Source organism: Protopterus annectens, chromosome 2.part2, assembly GCF_019279795.1.
Source record: "Protopterus annectens isolate FY-2018-M chromosome 2.part2, PAN1.0, whole genome shotgun sequence".
NCBI lineage: Eukaryota > Metazoa > Chordata > Ceratodontiformes > Protopteridae > Protopterus > Protopterus annectens.
The window spans coordinates 422,935,385-422,955,651 of record NC_056730.1 but is presented as its reverse complement, the minus strand read 5'-3'; the positions used below and the strand labels follow the sequence as shown (position 1 = coordinate 422,955,651).

Genomic DNA, 20,267 nt, shown 5'->3' with positions numbered 1-20,267 from the left:
GTAATTACCTGTGAATGTCCAAAGAGTGCAGGAGTCTTTCTCCTTTGTTCTGGGGATTTGGGAAGAAGGTGGGCAAGTGAATGGTTTGGTTTAGGGCCACACTGGATTCCACCTTTGGCATAAAGGAAGGACTAGTTCGTACAGAAACTCTGTCTTGATGAAAAATGAGGAAAGGTTCCACTGACATTAGTGCCTGTAGCTCTGAGACTCTTCTAGCTAAGGTTATTGCTAGTAGTAGGGCAGTTTTCCATGAAAGAAATTTTAAATCAGTTGAAAAAGCTGGTTCAAAGGGCAGCAGTGTAAGCTTTTCCAGGACAAAGTTGAGATCCCAAGTAGGTGTTGGAGCTCTCCTTGGTGGTCTTAAGTTCTTAGCCCCTCTGAGGTACGGTCTTAGGAGTGGATGCGAGAATAAAGGAGGATCCGTGCTGTAATGAGCTGAAATTGCTGTGGCATGGATCTTAATAGATGAAAAGGAAAGTCCTTTGTGTAACATCTCAGTTAAATATTGCAGAATCTGAGGAGTGTTCAGCTCCAGGGGATTTAGGCCTTTAGCCTGGTTCCAGGAGCAAAATCTTTTCCATTTGTCCGAACAGGTTTTCCTGGTGCTGGGCCTCCTGGCCTCCAGAATGACATCCATAACAGCTTTGGATAAAGGTGTTGGCTGGTTGTTTAGGTAATTTGCCACGCAGCCAGTTTTAAAGTCTTGAGCTGGCTGTGTAGAATCAGATTGTCTCGCTGGGTGAGGAGGGGAGGAATTTGTGGCAAAATCCATGGTGGGCCCTGGTCCTTAAAATTGGATACCAATGTTGGCGTGGCCAATCTGGTGCAACGAGAATCATTTGTCACCTCTCTAATCTGACTTTCAGCTGTACCTTTGCTAGAACAGGCAGTGGAGGGAAGGCATACACTGTTAATGTTTTCCAACTGAATGAGAGAGCATCCACTTTCCAAACTAGTGGATGGAAGGTCCTTGTGCAAAATTTCTGAAGTTGGTGGTTGTGGAGGCTTGCAAACAGATCTATGTCTGGGCGTCCCCATTTTTGAGCTATCATTGCAAATACTTGTGGATCTAGTTTCCATTCGTTTGGATCCATGATGTTTCTGCTTAGGTCGTCTGCCAATGTGTTTTTCTTTCCTGGCAGGAATTGTGCTTGTAATTGAACCTTGTAAGACAGTGCAGTGTTCCACAAGGTTATTGCTTGCCTGCATAGAGGGTAGGAATGTGTGCCCCCTTGCTTGTTTATGTACCACATAATTGTGGTGTTGTCTGTCCTTATTAGTAGTTGCCCTGGGTGTAGATGGTCCTTGAAAGCTGTTAGGGCATTGTGTACTGCTAGCATTTCTTTTTGATTGATATGCAGGTGTCTCTGATCTGTAGTCTATTTGCCCTGAATGCACTGTCCTGCCATGTGTGCTCCACAGGCATAGTCCGATGCATCTGTTGTCATAGTTTGCCTGGCTGTGGGTAAGGTGAAAGGCTGACCCTGGTTGAGGTGACATGCCTGTGCCCACCATAGAAACTCCTGTTGAAGGCAGGGAATGAGTAGAATCATTGTTTCCAAGCTGTGGGCAGGGAATGAGTGGAATCATTGTTTTCAAGCTGTGGCTGTGCTGAGTCCATACACTTTTCAGGTACCATTGTAATTTTCTCATATGCAGTTTTGCAAATGGTATTAGTAGAATGCAAGATGCCATAAATCCCAAGGCCTGCAGAATTTTTCTTGCAGGGATTTGGGTCTTTGTTGCCATTATTTTGAAATACTGAAAAAGTTGTCGTCGTTTGTCTGGCTGTTGTATTCAAGCTGGCACCCAGGAATGTTATGTTTTGTGAGGGCACTAGTTTTGATTTCTTTTCGTTTACTGTGTACCCTAGGCAACTTAGAAGGTGTTTGACAAATGCCAGATGCTGTAAAAGTATGTCCTTGCTTTCTGCTTGAATAAGACAGTCGGTCCAGGTATGGATATATTTGAATTCCTCTTTGTCTGCAGTATGCAATTACTGGTGCCAGGCATTTTGTGAAGACCCTGGGTGCAGTAGATAAGCCAAAGGGCAGTGCAGAGAATTGATAATGCGTTGAACCTGCAATCAAACAGAGGTATCTTCTGCAATTTTGTCTGATAGGGACATGCAGGTATGCCTCCTTGAGGTCCAAAGTGACTAGCCAAGCATTCTTGCCCAGCATGGGAAGTAGCTGCTGTAGTGTTAGCATCTTGAATTTTGGTACTTGCAGATAGGTGTTCAGAATTGAAAGATCCAGAATGGGTCTTCATGCTTTGTCTTTTCTTGGAACTAAGAAAAGTCCTGAGTAAAATCCTTGTCCCTGCTCCTGTGTAGGTACCTGTTGAATGGCTCTCATGTTCATGAGAGCTGTAATTTGGTTTTGTGCCTCTGCCCATTGATTTGGTGGCAGGTTTGGCATTCCTTTGATCCTTGGTAAGGTATGAAAGTGGAATCTGTATCCTTGAGAGACCATGTTTAGAACCCATTTGTCTTTTGTGATGATGTGCCAGTTGTCTGCAATAAATGCTAGTTTTCATCCCAAGGGTGTTGCCAGGAGAGATTTGCTTGGTAGCTTGAGGATAGAGTCATTGTGTCTGTCTTCTGCTACCTTGGGGCATGTCTTCTCCTCCTTTCTGGGTAGCAGAACCCCATTGGCGAGGTTTGTAAGGGATCTGTGACTGACCTCTGCCCCTTGAGCATCTGTATTTGCCCCTCTGTGATCTGTCTGAAGCTGGAAAGGACCAATTTTTTGTTGGCCAATTTCTGCTGAAGCGAGGGGGTTGTACCTGCAAGAAATCCTTGACCGTTTGCATAGATTTAGCCTTATCCTCCATTTTCTTTAAAACCTCTTCTGCTTTGACACCAAATAATACATCCTGTTGTAAAGGTGCATCTAATAATTTTGCTTTAACATGGTCAGGAAGGGTTTGCTCTTTTAACCAAGCATGTCTACGAATGACTGAGCCAGTAACAGCTGCTCTACAGGAAGCTTCCAGTGAATCAAATCCGCATTGTAAAGTATGCTTGCCCACCTGTTCAGCTGCATGCAACAGATCCTGCATTTCCTTGAACTCAGGCTGTTCTGAGTGTGTGCTCGTTTTTTTGTTTTAACTGAGACATCAGGAATTGTTGATATTTCAACATGTGAAACTGGCAATTTAATGCTCTCATAGCCAGAGTTGCAGAGGTGTATATTTTCTTTCCCCATCTATCTAGGGCTCTGGAATCTCTTTCAGACAGCACAGGATTTTTAGCCATAGAAGCCTTTGCTCCCTTAGGACCCTGGGATATGGTTTCTGGGTCAGCTACACGGCTTTTATAAAGGAATTTGTGTGAGTCAGGTACTCTGTAGTATCTATCTGGTTTGGCTGGAGCAGGAGGGTAGAGAGTCTGGATTTAAACTAGACTCCAAGTAGACATCATCCACAATATCTAAAACAGGAGGAATAGCAAGAGGTCTGTGCTGGGGTAATAGAAGGAACTCTCGGAGCCTTTTCTTAGAATCTGAGTAATCCTGGCCTTCCCAGTGGAAATGTTCCATCATGGTATGTAATGTTTCCCCAAAGGAATAGTCTTCAGGAGGAGATGCTGAGGGAATAGAGTCTTCAGCATCAGAATTCTCATAAGGTGGAAAAGTGTAATCCTGTTCCTCAGAAGAATCTGAGGAGAGAGAAACCTGGTTAGAGGATGCATAATCCTCCTCTTGTCTTGGTCTTTTATCAGGAGGGGGATGGGAACCCCTGATAAGAGTAATTAAATCTTCAGCCATCTTAAGCATCTGTTTCTTAGGCATGGGGCCTTGACTTGTAGACTGATGAACAGTTTTCTTAGGTTTTAAAGGAGTTTTAAGCTTAGCATAAGATTTAATGGTGAGTGTAGTCGGTCTGAAGACACCTTCTGCAAGCGAAGGTGTTTCCTCTACACCGGTGTCTAAATCTGCTCCGGTGTCGGTAGATGGCTGTGTCGGCCTAGTAGACTCCGCTTGGGAGTCGGCAGCTGTCTTGGGTTCCAGCTCTGTGGTCGTCAGGGGCTGCGTAGGCACCTCACTGAAAACCGGAGAACTGGCAATAGGCCCAGCTGAGGCCTCAGGGTCTGGCTTATTCCTAGGCTGCCTGTCCTTATCCTTGCGTTTTTTATGAATTGCGGTCGTCGGCTGCTCCGACGGCATGATATAATTGAATTTCCTACCAAAGTAATGCCGTGCGAAGTCAAAACGGCATTTGATAGTGCGTTTATTAAACCTAGCGCAAAACCGACAACCTGTGACGTCGTGGTCTGGGCCTAGGCAAGAAATACAATAGGAATGGAAGTCCTTATGAGGTATTTGCTTCCCACAAGAAATGCAATTGTTAACTTTTTCTGACATCGGACTGAGGCAAGAAAATGTTCCCCAATGGGGTACTTGGCTTTACTGAAGACTTCGGACTGAAATTCAAATTGAAAATCTCAGGTGTCAGCTGACCGGCACTTGCGAACTGCTTCTACTTCAGGCACCGCACGGCAGGAAAGACTGGAGAAAATGGCGTCGGATGCCTCTTATATACCTCTGACACACTGACGTCAGGGAAGAAGCGACAGCAACCGACGCTGGACCAAGACTTTGGAATTCGGGCCGACTGCGGGACCGCCTGACGGCAGGATAACCCAAGTGTGATGGCTGCAGCAGGGTAACACGATGAACATCCACACTGCAAAGTAGGTTTACTAACTTGGTTTGCAGAATGCATTGTTGTTGTGTCTTTCGGCTTTTCCCGGTTAGGGATCGCCACAGCGGAACTCCGGTCCACTAATGATTGGTAGTTGATTTTTACATGCCAAGTTACCAGCCCTGACGTACAACCTTCAAAGAAGGTACGCCCATTCACGCATGCCTCCATGCAGAAGATGCTCTAGCTGAGAATCGAACCAAACAGCGTCTTACTGTGAGGCGACAACGCTACCGCAGCACCACCACCGTTTTAGCTTTTGTAAATCTTTATTTTCTGTACAATCTGAAAGCAACATTTTTTGTTTAATTAGTTCCATAATATGCTGCTGGTACGTCAACACGTGAAACTGGCAATTCAAAGCCCTGATGGCAAGAGTTGCAGAGGTATATACCTTCTTACCCAATCTGTCTAAAGATCTAGAATCCCTGTCCGAAGAGGTTGGGTTTTTGGCTCTAGTAGCCTTAATGCCTTTAGGTCCCTGGGAAATGGTTTCTGGATCTGCAGTGGGATTCTTAAAGAGAAATTTAAGAGAGTCATGTACTCTGTTGTACCAGTCAGGCTTTCTAGGAGCTGGTGGTAAGGTGTCAGGAGAAAGACTGGATTCCATGAAGACATCATCCACAATGTCCAGGACAGGGGGTATAGCTAGCGGCCTGTGTTGAGGCAAGTCTAAAAATTCTCCGAGTCTCTTTTTGGACTGAGGATAGTCCTGGCATTCTTAGTGGAAATGCTCTCTTAAAAGTATGCAAGGTTCACCAAAAGAAAAGTCCTATGGAGAGGAGGCAGAGGGTATGGAATCCCCTGCATCTGAATCCTCATATGTAGATAAGGGTATGTCCTAGTAATCAGAGGGATCAGTCATCAGACTCATGGTCTGTAGAATCAGAAGGAAAATCAATTCTTTGACTTTTAAATAAGGTCTTCAGCCATTCTAAGCATTTGTTTCTGTGGCAAGGGAGCTTGAGCATGCGCTTTGGTCATTGGTTTTCTAGGTGTAGTGCGAACTCTGGGCCTGAGAAACTCTGTATTTTTAGTCAAAAACAAAGATGTCGGTTTAATGCAAACATCAGGAGGTCAGAATACACCCTCAGAAGCCGGTGCTGGCACAGCGGCTCTGGACCCATCCAAGGTAGACATCCACAGGTTCCATAGTCAAAGAAGCATCTCACGACATACCGGACTCCGAATGGGTCTCAGCAAAGGCCTGCGAATCTGTAGAAGTGGGTATTAGGGGCTGCGAAAGCGCCTGAGTACCAACGAATAGGCGACTAGCTTAACGGAAGCGTCGTCAGCAGTTTTGGACCTATGCGGTCTGTCTCTGACTTTATCCTTATTTTTTTGAAAAGATAAACAGTCAGATGGCTTATGGAAGCCATTTCAGAAAACGGAGAATGAGCGTGAAAAAATTTAGTGACAAAGATAGCCTGGCGATGAATAGTTCAGGCGTTAAACAAGGTACAAAACCTACAGCGAGGAATGTCGTGGTCTGGGCCTAAACTGATGATGCAGTAAGAATGAAAATCTCTGTGAGGTATTTGCTTTCCACAGGCAAGACAATTGTTAACCTTTTCTGACATCGGTTAGAGCAAGAAAAAAGGATCCCCAATGGAGTACTTCGCTTTAGAAGACTTCAGGTTTGAAACTCGAAAAATGAAAATTTTAGGTAGCAGCCAGCCAGCACTTGGGAGCCTGAAGCAGAAGCAGTTCGCAAGCGGCAAGAAAAGCTGATGTAATGGCATCAGCTGCATGTTTTATACCCCTGATGACCTGACGTCATGGAAGACGCGACAGCATCAGACACAGAAATCCCAAGACTCTGGTATTCAGGCCGACTGAGGGCTACTTGCAGGCAGATAACCCAAGTGTGATGACTGCAATAGTGAAACACGAAGAACATCACCACCAGTATAAAGTAAATACCAAAAATTCCCTGTAAGCAGAGAAGAATAGAGAGAGAGAGAGACAAGGGGGATGGAGGGTGGGGAAACCAGGACTGCAACAGTGAATACACTCGAACATCTACATTTTATGGCAAGTGCACAAAACTGTACTATGTTCGTCGTGTTTCACTGCTGCAGTCATCACACTTGGGTTGGTTCCCAAAGCTGAAGAAAAGGGTGGAGGCAGTCAAGAAGACTGGGGGCTGGCTAGGATGCCCTGCAAGACTGTAGTGGCAAAGCCTGCCCTGGATTTGGAGAAGATAGGCAGGTGGTAATGCTTGGTGAAGGTATGAACAGAAGTCCATGCTGCAGCCTCCAGGATGTCCCTGGTGGGGACCCCTCTGAGAAAAACTGCAGAGTTGGAGGTTGCCCTGGTGGAATGCTTCCTGACCCTCTTTGGGGGCAGCTTCCCGTGCCGTTTGTAGCAGAAATAGATGCAGTGTGCTATACATTTGGAGATTGTTTGGTGGGATATGGCCTTGCCATTTGCCCCTGCTGAGAAGCTGACTAGCATTTGGTCAGTTTTTCTAAACAATTTAGTCCGAACCAGATAAAATCTGAGCTGTCTGTGCACATCTAGAGAGTGCAGAATCCTTCCCCCTTGTTTTGTGGGTTAGGGAAAAAGGTGGGAAAATGAATGGATTGGTTGAGAGCCACACTGGACACCACTTTAGGCAAGAAGGATGGGTTAGTCCTGAGGGAGACCCTGTTAGCATGGTAAATTATGAAGGGCTCTACAGTCATGAGTGCTTGTAGCTCTGAAACTTTTCTAGCTGAAGTGATGGCCAGAAGCAATGCTGTTTTCCAAGAGAGGAATTTTAACTCTGCTGAAGCTGCAGGTTGAAAGGGGGTAAGGTGAGCTTTTCCAACACAAAGTTAAGGTCCCAAAGCTGGGGTAGGAGCTCTTCTGGGTGGCCTTAAGTTGTTAGCCCCCTCTTAGGAACTGTTTGATGAGAGGGTGTGAGACGAGGGGTGGGCTCTGTGCTGTAATGAGCAGAGATGGCAGTGGCATGAATTTTTAATAGAAGAGAAGGATAGACCCCTGTGTAGTACGTCTGCTAGGTAATCCAGGATTAGAGGTAGGGAGGGCTGTGCTGTTTCGGCTCCCTTAGTCTGGATCCAGGTGCAGTACCTTTTCCACTTGTCAGCACAGGATTTTCTAGTGCTGAGGCATCTGGCCTCATATACATCTAGGACTTGTTTGCTTAGGCTGGCAGCTTGAGGAGAGGTCAGGGAATAAGCCAGGCTGTCAGGTTTAGGGTCTGCAATTGTGGATGCATGAATTCTCCATTCTTCTGGGTCAGGAGAGTTGGGATCTGAGGTAGGTACCGGGGAGGCAAGGGTGACAGACTGCGCAGCAATGGTACCAGTGTTGGCGTGGCCAGTCTGAGGCAATCAAGATTGCTCTTGGTTTTTCCTCCCTTATTTTGAGTAGTACCCTTGCAAGAAGAGGTAGAGGGGGAAATGCATAGATTGAGAGGTTTACCCATTGGAAGGATATGGCATCCACTTTCCAGGCCTTGCTGTGAGGTTCCCTGGTGCAGAATTTGCTCAGCTGATGATTGCTGTGGGAGGCAAATAGGTCCATCTTCAGGGCGCTCCATTTCTGGGTTACAAGGTTGAAGGTGCTGTGGTTTAGTTGCCACTTGTGTGGGTCTAGGAGATTTCTGCTTAAGTTGTCTGCCAGAGAGTTTTGGGAGCCTAGCAGGAATTGTGCTAGCAGGTGGATATGCACAGCTGAAGCAGTGTGCCAAATGGTCATGGCTAGCCTGCAGAGGGTATAAGAGTAAGTTCCCCCCTGCTTGCTGATGTACCACATCACTGTGGTGTTGTCTGTTTTGATTAGTAGAGGGCCCGGGGAGAGTAAGGGTCTGAAAGCTGTCAGAGCATGCTGAACATCTAGCATCTCTTTTTGGTCGATGTGCAGATGTATTTGATTTGAGCTCCAATGGCCCTGAATGCACCTGACATCCAGGTGCGCACCCCACACATAATCTGAGGTGTCTGTGGTGAGGGTCTGGGCGGCATGGGGTTGTGAAAAGGTAAGGCCTTTGTTGTGGCTGCATGCTGCTGCCCACCAAAGAAAATCTTTCCTTAGACAAGGTATCATAGATAATGATAGTTTCCAGGTCTTGAGAGTGTTGACACCAAAGGTTTTTTTTAGTACCAATGAAGTTTCCTCATATGCAGTCTGGCACATGGAATGAGTAGAATGCAGGAAGCCATGAATCCTAGAAATTGCAGGATTTTCCTTGCGGATATCTGGGTTCTCGTGGCTAGTTGAGAGAAGTAGCCTGTCAGATAGGCTTGTTTTTCTGGAGTAAGGAATGTCATCTGGTAATGCTGTGTCCAGGCTTGCTCCCAGGAATACAATAATACAATTGAGTGGGAACTAGATTGGATTTATTTTCATTTATAGTGTACCCGAGGGAGGTCAGTAAGTCCTTTACAAATGCAAGGAAGAAGCTGCTGGAGGGTGAGCATTTTGAATTTTGGTATCACAAGGAAGGTGTGTAGAATTGATAGATCGAGGATTGGGAGCCAGGTGCCCTCTTTTCTGGGTACCAGGAAAAGTATGGAATAGAAACCTTGGCCTATCTGGTCTGCAGGAACAGGCTGTATTGCCCTCATGGAGAGCAGGGAATGAACTTGGTTTTGGGTCTCTGCCCACTGATTTGGAGGAAGATCTGTGAACCCTTTTGGGATTGGCAGTGTGAGAAAATAAAATAGGTACCCCTGGGACACTATGTTGAGGACCCATTGGTCATAGATGATAGAGGCCCAGTTTTTTGCAAGGGGGGTGAATTTTCCTCCTAGGGGCACAAGCAGGTGGGCAGAGGTAAGGGGTGGAGTTGTAAAGTCATTGTGAGTTCTTTCTATAAGGGGGCGGCTTAGCACTCCCTGATTTTGAAGTGGAGGAACTCCACTGTTTAGATCTCTGCATTGCCTGGGTCTGCTGTCGAGGGGGGTCTACTTCCCCTAGGTCTCGTCTGAGCTGGCCTTGAGGGGGCTGGAAAGGACCAGTGCTTGGAGGGGCAATGCCTACTGAACCTTGGAGGTTGGACTTGCAAAAAGTCTGTCTGCACAGATTTAGCTTTTTCTTCCATCTTTTTTAAGACCTCTTCTGTCTTGGTGCCAAACAAATTGTCTTTGTTCAATGGTGCGTCCAATAGTTTTGATTTGACATGGTCTGGCAAGGTTCCTTAAGCCAAGCATGCCTTCTAAGTATAGGACTTGTGACTGCTGCCTTGCAGGATGCTTCTAGGGCATCAAAGCCATACTACAAGATGTGTTTAGTAACTTGGCTTGCAGAATGCGTAAGTTCCTGTAATTCTTTATTTTCTGCACAACCTGGAAAGGCAGATATTTTTTGTTTAAGGAGTTCCATTGTATGTTGCTGGTATTTCAGCATGTGGAACTGGCAATTTAGTGCTTTAATGGCAAGAGTTGCAGAGGTGTATACTTTTTTACCCCATCTGTCTAGAGCTCGGGAATCCCTGTCCGAAGGGGTGGGATTCTTAGCTGTGGTTGCTTTTATTCCTTTAGGTCCTTGGAAGATGACCTCTGGGTCAGCAGTAGGATTTTTGAAAATAAATTTGAGAGTCAGGGACTCTGTAATACCGGTCAGATTTCCTGGGAGTAGGTGGGAAGGTGTCAGGAGTTAAAATGGATTCCATGAAAACATCATCCACAACATCCAGGACAGGAGGAATAGCTATAGGTCTTTGCTGTGATAAATCTAAAAATTCCCTGAGTCTCTTTTTGGACTGAGGATAATCCTGACATTCTCATTGGAAATGCTCTCTCAAAGTATGTAGGGTTTCACCACATGAAAAATCCTCTGGAGGAGAGGCAAAAGGAATAGATTCTTCTGCATCTGAATCTTCATAAACAGACACAGGCATGTCTTCGTATTCAGAAACCTCAGAGTCGTTGGACTCCTGGTCAGATAAAACTGCTGGGGACAAGTCTCTTTCTTTTAGAAGGGGTAGGCTGGCTTCACCTAATAAGCATAAGGTCTTCCGCCATTTTAAGCATTTGAGATTGAGGCATGGAAGCACGTGCTTGAGTTTGGGTCAGTTTTTTAGGCATAGTTCGTACCCTGGGCCTTAGAATCCCGGTAGTTTTAGAAAGAATTGAAGTCACAAAAGAAGTAGTCTGTGTCGAATATCAGTAGTGCGAAGAACTTCCTCGAAAGACGGTACCCTGCTCAGCAGCTCCGGACCCATCCACGGTAGAGCCATTCGTAGGATCCTTACTCAAAGAAGAGTCTCACGGCATACAGGACTCCTAACGGGTCTTGGTAGCGGCCTGCGAATCCACAGAAGCAGGCATCAGGGGCTGCGAAAGCACCTCACTGAGGACTGGCGAACTATCGACTAGCTTAACGGAAGCATAGTCAGTTTTGGACCTGTGCAGTCTATCTCTGTCTTTAACATTACATTTTTTCAGAAGATTGGTAGTTGGATGGCTTACAGAAGCCATTTCAAAATATGGAGATAGAGAGGGAAAATATTTAGCTACAATAAGTGTCTGATGACATGTAATTCTGGCATTGAACAAAGCACAAAACCAACAGCGAGGGACATCGTGGTCTGTGCCTAAACGGGTGACGCAGTAAGAATGGAAATCTCAGTGTGGTATTTGCTTTCCACAGGGGAGACAATTGTTAACTTTTTCTGATATTGGTTAGAGCAAGAAAAAAGGTTCCCCAATGGGATACTTAGCTTTAGACTACTTCAACTACAATTTCGGAAATGAAAACTCAGGTAGCGGTCGGCCGGCACTCGTGTGAACTGCTTCTGCTTTGAGCTCCTCGGCAAGAAAGACTGATGTAATGGCATCGGCTGCCTGATTTTATACCACTGACGACCTGACGTCAGTCTGGGAGCGACAGCAATCAATGCAGAAATACTAAGCCTCTGGTATTCGGGCCAACTGAGGGCTACCCCTGGCAGGATAACCGAAGTGTGATGACTGCAACAGTGAAACACGAACAACATCTCTGCATTCCCTGGGACTCCCGTCTGGGGGGTCTGCATCCCCTGGGTTTGGGCTTAGCTGGCCTGGAGGGGGCTGGAAAGGACCAGTGCTTGGAGGAGCAATGCCTACTGAACATTGGTGGCTGGATATGTAAAAATAAAGTCTGTCTGCATATATTTAGCTTTTTCTTCCATCTTTTTTAAGACCTCTTCTGCCTTGGTGCCAAACAAATGGTCTTTGTTCAATGGTGCGTCCAATAGTTTTGATTTGACATTGTCTGGCAAGGTCTGTTCCTTAAGCCAAGCATGCCTTCTATGGACAGAACCAGGGACTGCTGCCCTGCAAGATGCTTCTAGAGCATCAAAGCCACACTGCAATGTGTGTTGGTAACTTGGCTTGCAGAATGCATAAGCTCTTGTAATTCTTTATTTTCTGCAAAAGCAGGAAAGGAAGATATTTTTTGTTTGAGGAGTTATGGTATGCTGCTGCTATTTCAGCATGTGGAACTGACAATTTAGTGCTTTAATAGCAAGAGTTGCACAGGTGTATACTTTTTTACCCCATCTGTCTAAAGCTCGGGAATCCCTGTCTGAGGGGGTGGGATTCTTAGCTGAGGTTGCTTTAATTCCTTTAGGTCCTTGGGAGATGACCTCTGGGTCATCAGTTGGATTTTTGAAAAGGAATTTGAGAGAGTCAGGGACTCTGTAGTACCTGTCAGGTTTCCTGGAAGCAAGACGAAGGGTGTCAGGAGTAAAACTGGATTCCATAAAAACATCACCCACAACATCCAGGACGGGAGGAATGGCTAAAGGTCTGTGCTGTGGTAAATCTAAGAACTCCCTGTCTCTCTTTTTTTGACTGAGGATAGTCCTGACATTCCCACTGGAAATGCTCCCTTAAAGTATGTAGGGTTTCACTAAATGAAAAATCATTGGGTGGAAAAGCAGAAGGAATGGATTCCTCTGCATCAGAATCCTCATAAGCAGACAGGGATTGCATGTCTTCATATTCAAAAGCATTAGAGTCATTGGACTCCTGTTCAGATAAAACTACTGGGGACAAGTCTCTCTTTCTTTTGGAAGGGGTAGCCTGGCTTCCCCTAATAAGCATAATTAGGTCTTCCGCCATTTTAAGCATTTGAAATTGAGGCATGGAAGCAGGTGCCTGAGCTTGGGTCAGTTTTTTGGGCATGGCTTGTACCCTGGGCTTTAAAAATTCGGTAGTTTTAGAAAGAACTGAAGATACAAAAGAAGTCGTCAGTTTGTGTAGAGTATCAGTAGAGTGCAGAACTTCCTCGGAAGCCTGTGCCTGTTCAGCAGCTCCAGACCCATCCAAGGTAGAGACATCAGCAGGATCCTTAATCAAAGAAGAGTCTTGTAGTATACCAGACTCCGAAAGGGTTTCGGTAGTGACCTGCAAATCCACAGAAGCGGGCATCAGGGGCTGCGAAAGAACCTCACTGAGGACCGGAGAACTGATGACTAGCTTAACGGAAGCGTCGTCGGCAGTTTTGAACCCGTGCGGTCTGTCTCTATCTTTACGCTTTTTCAGAAGATCAGTAGTCGGATGGTTTACCAAAGCCATATTGGAATTGGAGGACTGACAGCGAAAATATCTAGCTACAATAAGAGCCTAACGACATATAGTTCTGGTGTTGAACAAATCACAAAAGCGACAGCAAGGGACGTAGTGGTCTGGGCCTAAACAGGTGATGCAGTAAGAATGGAAGTCTCGGTGTGGTATTTGCTTTCGACAGGCGAGACAATTGTTAACTTTTTCTGACATCGGTTAGAGCAAGAAAAAGGGATCCCCAATGGGGTACTTAGCGTTAGAAGACTTCAACTTCAATTCGGAAATGAAAACTCAGTAGCGGCCAACCGGCACTCATGCGAACTGCTTCTGCTTCGGGCTCCTCAGCAAGAAAGACTGATGTAATGGCATCGGCTGCCTGATTTTATACCACTGATGACCTGACGTCAGTCCTGGAGCAACAGCAACCGACACAGAAATACTAAGCCTCTGGTATTCGGGCCAACTGAGGGCTACCCCTGGCAGGATAACCAAAGTGTGATGACTGTAACAATGAAACATGACAATTTGTTTTCTGTATGGTATTACAAACGGATTATCTGAAAATGAGCTCAGGTTGCACTGTTGTTCCTATGGTGGAAGTAAGCTGGCAGCATTTTCTGAGCTGCTCTGGGGTGAATGAGTTAATGGACAAGGACAGCACCCAGAAGCAAGTGTTCCTATAAGGTTGCCCCGGGTTCCACATAACTGATATGGAGCCCCCTTCTCTAAGAGACATCTCAACTGCTGTACTTGTGTAGAAACAGAGGGGAGCACCCCAACCATCTACTGAAGAATCTGTCATCAATATCTAGGACAGGTTCAGAAGTAAGAAGGAAGAAGGAAGGCCTACTTAAACAATGGTGGAATTGTCCACCACAGCAGGGCCTGACAATAAGGGCACAACACCATCATCATCCACCAACTCTTCATATTTATTTAATATGTACATATATGTACATACACACGCTACCATAGCTAATTCACTTAGAAAATGACCTTTCCTTGTATTTTGCTCATGCTAATGCACACTGCAATGTTTATTTTACTTAGATTTCTTTTTTTAACAATTTTGCATTGCTTCACTTTCTGCTTTGCAATTAACATTTTTCTTATTTACCATCACTGTCTTTAGACCCAGGTCACAACTGTGACTTCAGAAAAGTTCACCCACCCAGTTAAACTCAAGCAAATAAGCCAATGACCCAAAGACCACCCTTTAGTAAAGCAAATGCCACCACAAAGACTGTGGCTGATGGCAAGTAAAACTGGCAGCAAAATTCATCAGGCCTGGATCCTGTGCTGTACATTTACTCAGGAGAATAAAGCCCAAGATCTCCTCCTCAAATGGCAGGAATGACTCACGCTACGGTGTTCAACTCCTACTTGATACGATTTACTCCGGGGAAAGATAAGGGAGGACATCCTCCTATTTATGGTAACCCAGAAATACTGCCCACTTCTTTCTCTAAGATACAGCAGCAAGAAAGTGGAGAGTGGAGCCATCACTAATCCAAACCTTATTGTGCATGTCCATACCATCACAGGGTTTGGTTTTCAACAGGTGTTAGGGTGAGATGCTCATTTTCATGGGTGACATAACCCTTCAAAGATTGCCCTCTCCCCAAGCCAGTACTTCAACATGATCACTAATCTCCATCAGTAATTCAGCCACGGGATCAAGCCAAAGTTGCATCATTCCTCCCTTTCCCCATTCAGTAGGCATCTAAGCCCTTATATGAACTCTGATCAAGTGGGCCTCAGGGCTTTATCCTTCTTCACTAAAGGTGGTCTGGGTGATGTAATATCTTAGCTACCTAAAGACATCTACAAGATGTAAAATCTATGTCTATTTTGAGAACTAGAAAGAAAAGAGGGCTGCTGAACAGCAAGACTGAATGCCAGCTCAGGTATCATTTTGGGAGGGAGAAAAGACTCTAAGGCTTACACTGTCATTAAGACAGATGCCGTGCTGGGCCACTAAAAGAAAACTAAATAATTGAAACAGAGTAGAATACCAGTCATTGCTCTAACATAGAATTTACAATTACTCACCTCAAACTTTTTCAATAAAAGCAGTCCTTCACCGGAGTTAAGTTACTGACAAAAGTGTTTTAAAATCTACTTGTGTCTAGAAAAAGGAAGGACATTTTTTTTTATTTTTAAGGGCAAAAAAGGCACTTGTAAAAATGTCAGCATGGGGGGTGCTTTCCAACATTATTCTTAGCCAGTAAGAAATATTGGCACAAGAGGAAATAAAAGCCCTGTTAGTGCCTTACATCTGAAGCAGGACCCCTGTTAATCTGAAAGGTCAAATATTTGTAAAACCTATGCTGGTCCAATAAAAGGCATTATATCACGTTTGTGTTTCAGTAACTCTGTGGTTTCTGTCTTTATGGGGAAAAGTAATCAATTTTAACTCCAACACCCTCATGACCAACATTACAATGTACCGTTTTTTCAGGAAAGGTGCTTAATGGCTGTAGACAAACAGATTCCTACACTGCCACTGCCAATTTTTCAATGACAAAGTTGAAATCTCAAGGAGAAGGCAGTGGTCTGACAGGCAGCTAACCCATTCAAAAACTGTCTAACACAGTACTTCTGGCACTGCACCAGACAGGGATGGAGACCTGACAACAACTCAAGCAAATGGGCTTTAATTAGCAAAAGCAGCACTGAAGTAGCCAGGCACAGTGCGGGTGGAGTGCATGCCCATGACAAGTTTGCATCTCCCGGGCTGTAGAGAGGATTTTGTGTACTCAGGGCACACAGCATGGTGCGACTTTCCTGGAGATGGGGGGGGGGCACACATTCCTCAGGTGGGGGACTGTTTGGAGAAATGTACCATATAGATATGACAGGACATCCCCTACAGTCAGCCACTGCATGCCTGCTCCCTGAAACTCACTCGTGTGTGCGGAGTTAGGACTGTAAGCAAACAACCTTAAACCCCTGATAGCTGCTGAATGGTGGCTTCTCAGTCAGACCTTATGGCATTTGGCCCAGTAGAACATGATACCTGCATATCCACCTCTAAAGGAGTTAAGAGTGCGGCAGATGGAACAGGCAATGCTATCAATGTCTAGTAAACAGATCAATGGATGAGGCATCATCAGGCCTATGAGACAGAAGAGTAGCTTTGTATACTTTAGTATCTCTTTTGAATGCCCCCTTCCCATCAAACTCTTGTGGTAGCAGACTTTTCTGTGCAACAACTTAGGAGGAAGAGACTCCCCTGAAGACTGATGGATGATGGGATGCCTGCATAATGGTATACATTTTTTTCCTGCATCACCCTCACTTACAGCATGGTTTCTCTGTTTCTCCAGGCTTTCCTAATGGAACACATACAAATACAGCAATAAACTTAAAAGATGAGAGCATCCTAAATTAAAAAACACTCAATATTAATCTTTGCTTTGCACATAATTTAATGCCTGCAATCACAAAAGCTTTTCAAGCATGTACAAATGGCATACCCAAGGAAAATGCAATTGTACAGCAGCTTAACATAAAATTAATGGTTCGTGTAGAACAGTGCTGCAGTAGTCACTTACTACAGAGATTTTATCACTAGAAATCCTAACATCTAGCATGACACTGAGTACAGGACTTTTCTCCTTGGTATAGCATTACTCCTGGTTTCATGGATCACCACATGTGCAGTATAAAGCAGGCATCCACCATTTGCCATTTCAGAGATTTACTGCACCAAAAAAGGGGGCTTCAACTTTAGGCGTGTACTACAATATGGCGATAGCTGGGTGACTAGACAGGTGCAATACAACTGCTGAAGAGTGATAGATCACATAAGGACAAAAGGGGTGCAAGGGGGGAGTAAACGTATTCTGACCGTTACCCTGACCTGAGTAAACCCAAAGCTTTATAATTATGGGAGGGAGAAGGATGGGAAGGTTTAGGCACCCCATTCCAGCCCAAAAATAATGAAGGGACAGAAGGGATGGTGGGAAGGACAGAATACTGCAAAGGTCAGCTATACTAACATTTATTATGGTAAGTTCATAGCTGCATTATGTTCTTCATCGGATCACTGTTGCAGCAATCCTACACTAATAGGATACTTCTCAGAGCTATGCAATGCTTTGAAATGGAGTGATCCAAAGACCATGCTGGCTGCTACCACAATGGCTTAAGTGCCAAAGTCCCTCTAGAAAAAACATCATGGTAGTAGGGCCCCTAGTATCAACAGCCTTGTCGGTGCCTAATCCTTTAAAAGGCATACCAAAACTGAACACAGTGAAACAGAAATTTGGAAACTGCTTGACTGGAAATCAAAACTCTCTTTCTTGGAAAATGATACAAACAAATTGGCATGCTTTCTTCAAATTTCAGATTCTGTGCAGGTAAAACCCAAGTTGCCTGTACCTTTCTCCCTTGTTTTGAGAGTGTGGGAAGAATACAGGAAGCTGCAAGTTGTGGTTGAAAGAGTATTCTGTCAGCACTTTAGGCATAAAGGAAGGGTTAGTTCTCAGGATTACCCCCATCTCAACAAAAAATCAAGAATGGCTCTTAGCACATCAAGGTTTCCAATTCAGATACCCTCCTGGCTGAGATGATGGCCACGAGCAAAGAAGTTTTCCTGGTTAAGTACTTAACAGGGGCTGATACAGTTTGCTCTGTAGGGGTTGCAGTATGCTTATCTAAGACACAGCTAAAGTTAGAGGATGGGGTAGCCCTTTTCCTCAGTGGACTTAGGCGCAACACTCCTTTCAAAAACAGTTTCACTGGTCTTGAGTTTTCTAAAGATAGACTCCATGGTAGGCAAGATGAAATGGCCAAGAAATTACCTTGAACAAATCTGTAAGCATAGCATGAAGAATACAGCTCACTGAGATATTGAACTATCAGAGGCACTGGTACTGCTTCTGGATTCTGCCCCTTTGGCCTGGCACTAGATGTAAAACTTCTTCCACTTGGACATAACAATTACTTTTTATGGCTCATATCCCAGAAGCCTTAATAATGTTGAGCACATCCTCTGAGTACTGGTGCCTGAAGGGCACCAGGAAGAAATTATCCAAGCAGCTGAGATGAAGCATTATCAGGGCTCAGGGACCCCTTTGTGCCAAGTGTACTGAGGACAGGAAGAGTGGAAGTTTTCCAAATAATCACTGCTGCTCCCCATTAGGGGGTGGGCCTTAAGACCTCAAAGTTTACACTTTTGGCCAACCTGCCTGCTCTCTCTCTTCTTGAAATTGACTTTTTGATTGTGTACATCTTTTAGCAGCTTTCCCCTTTCCTCGTCTGTGAAAGAAGGTCCCTGGCTTGGAAGGATAATGCATATCAAACCATGTCATGGGATGAAAAGGTTGTTTCACTCCTTGCATTTCTTTAACCCCACCTCTAACGTTTTAAAAAATACTTCTGGTGTTGGGCGCCTAAAGAGCAGGTCTTTATCAACTGGACATTAAGGAGATGAGCTCTGACATCCTCCAACAGGGCTTACAGCTACAACAAGGCGTGTCGCCTATAATCAGAGAGCCTGTAGCCATGACTTCAAAAGCTGTATTTACAGCATTATATCCATACTTCAGGGAGTGTTTTGCCACACATCTGTCCTTTTAGGTAAGATCCAACTGTTCCCTTTAAAGGTTGTCTGATCTGTAAAGCAGAATAGTTAAGTAATGGAACATGGAGGGCAAAGTCCCCACATGAGGGGAAGGTCAGCACACACGTCTCTTCAAAAGCCCTGCATTGTACAGCTTTGCAAACAGCAACTTTGGTGTGATGTCCTAGTCAACAAAACTGCTCTTAACAAAACAGACCTAACTTGTTGTTTCAGTAATAATTAATGTACTTGTTTGAAAACTAACAGGCAGCAGAAAACACAAGAGTTTGAAAACAAATAACACGCATCTGCAGGTACTGCAGCCCTGTGAATGCCTTACCTCACAAGTATTGTAATCTTGGGAATCTAGAAGACCACACAGCTTTGGTAAAAGATCTGGCCAGTTCTGTAACTCTCCCTTGGAGGCAATAGTTGTGATCAGAATCCCTTAAAGAAAAAACAGTGAAAACACTCAATATCCACCGCTCATTGTTTTAGAATATGTGACATTCAACAATGTGTATTTTTATCAACCGTTTCCCCAGAAATCCTTCTACAGAATATCTACAAAACAAAGCATTATCCCTTGCATCAAACAGTCCAGAAGCACTGTAGTTGCCTAGAAATACTGGAGTTTAATGTATTAAATTCACAAACTGCAATGATCACAGCTGAGCTGATTCAATCAAAAGTACAAAAAGTATCTACCTCCAAGCTACTTGAAGATGCCTACACTGAAGTGCATGACAAATGTTGATGTAATGAACTACAAACATTTTTCTCACACGCATTTCAGATTGTATTTCTTGCTATGTATTTTCTTTTTTTTGAAAATCTTTTTATTTTATTATCTTATAGACAAACAATACAAATCACAGAAGAACACTGTACAAACATCAACAAAAACTATATACAACTATACATTGCCCATATCATTCACAATATATACAACAGATAATACATTAAGGAGATATAATACAAAAATGAAAAGTGTTTCAGGTTAAAAGACAATCAAAGAATACATTCCAAAAATTTTCAGAACAGAACTTGTGATTACCTTTATAAAAGAGATATTTTTGTGCCCTAATATGCCTAATTACCAATTCCTTTAGACCTTCCCATGTTAGTGCGGCTTGGCACTTCCAATGCAATGAGATATAATATTTGATAAATATGACAATTGAAATCACCACCTTGAGCTGAGCTTTAGTAATATTATCAGGAGGGATATGTAATAAAGCAAATTGCCAAGAAAGTGTTGATTTTTCATATCCCATTTTCTCCAGAATAACTTTAAGGGCACACCATAGTCTGTACACACATTTGCAGCTCCAGAAAATGTGATATATATCTGCTACTTGATCCTTACAAAATGGACACAGAGAAGACGAGTTGGGGTGAATTTTATTAATGATTGCAGGTGTTAAATACGCATTATTGGTGATCATGAGTTATGATAAAATAATTTTTAAAAGGGATATATTTAATACTTG

General features: G+C 44.2%; 1 protein-coding gene across 1 annotated transcript in view; it reads right to left on the bottom strand.

The window, feature by feature from the left end:
- Positions 1-20,267, bottom strand: part of TNPO1 (transportin 1) — a 3,819,238-nt gene that overhangs the window by 3,255,827 nt on the left and 543,144 nt on the right. Inside the window, exon 4 of the mRNA XM_044064437.1 lies at positions 19,115-19,221. Within this exon, the coding sequence (XP_043920372.1) occupies positions 19,115-19,221 (107 nt within the window). The remainder of the gene's footprint in view (positions 1-19,114; positions 19,222-20,267) is intronic.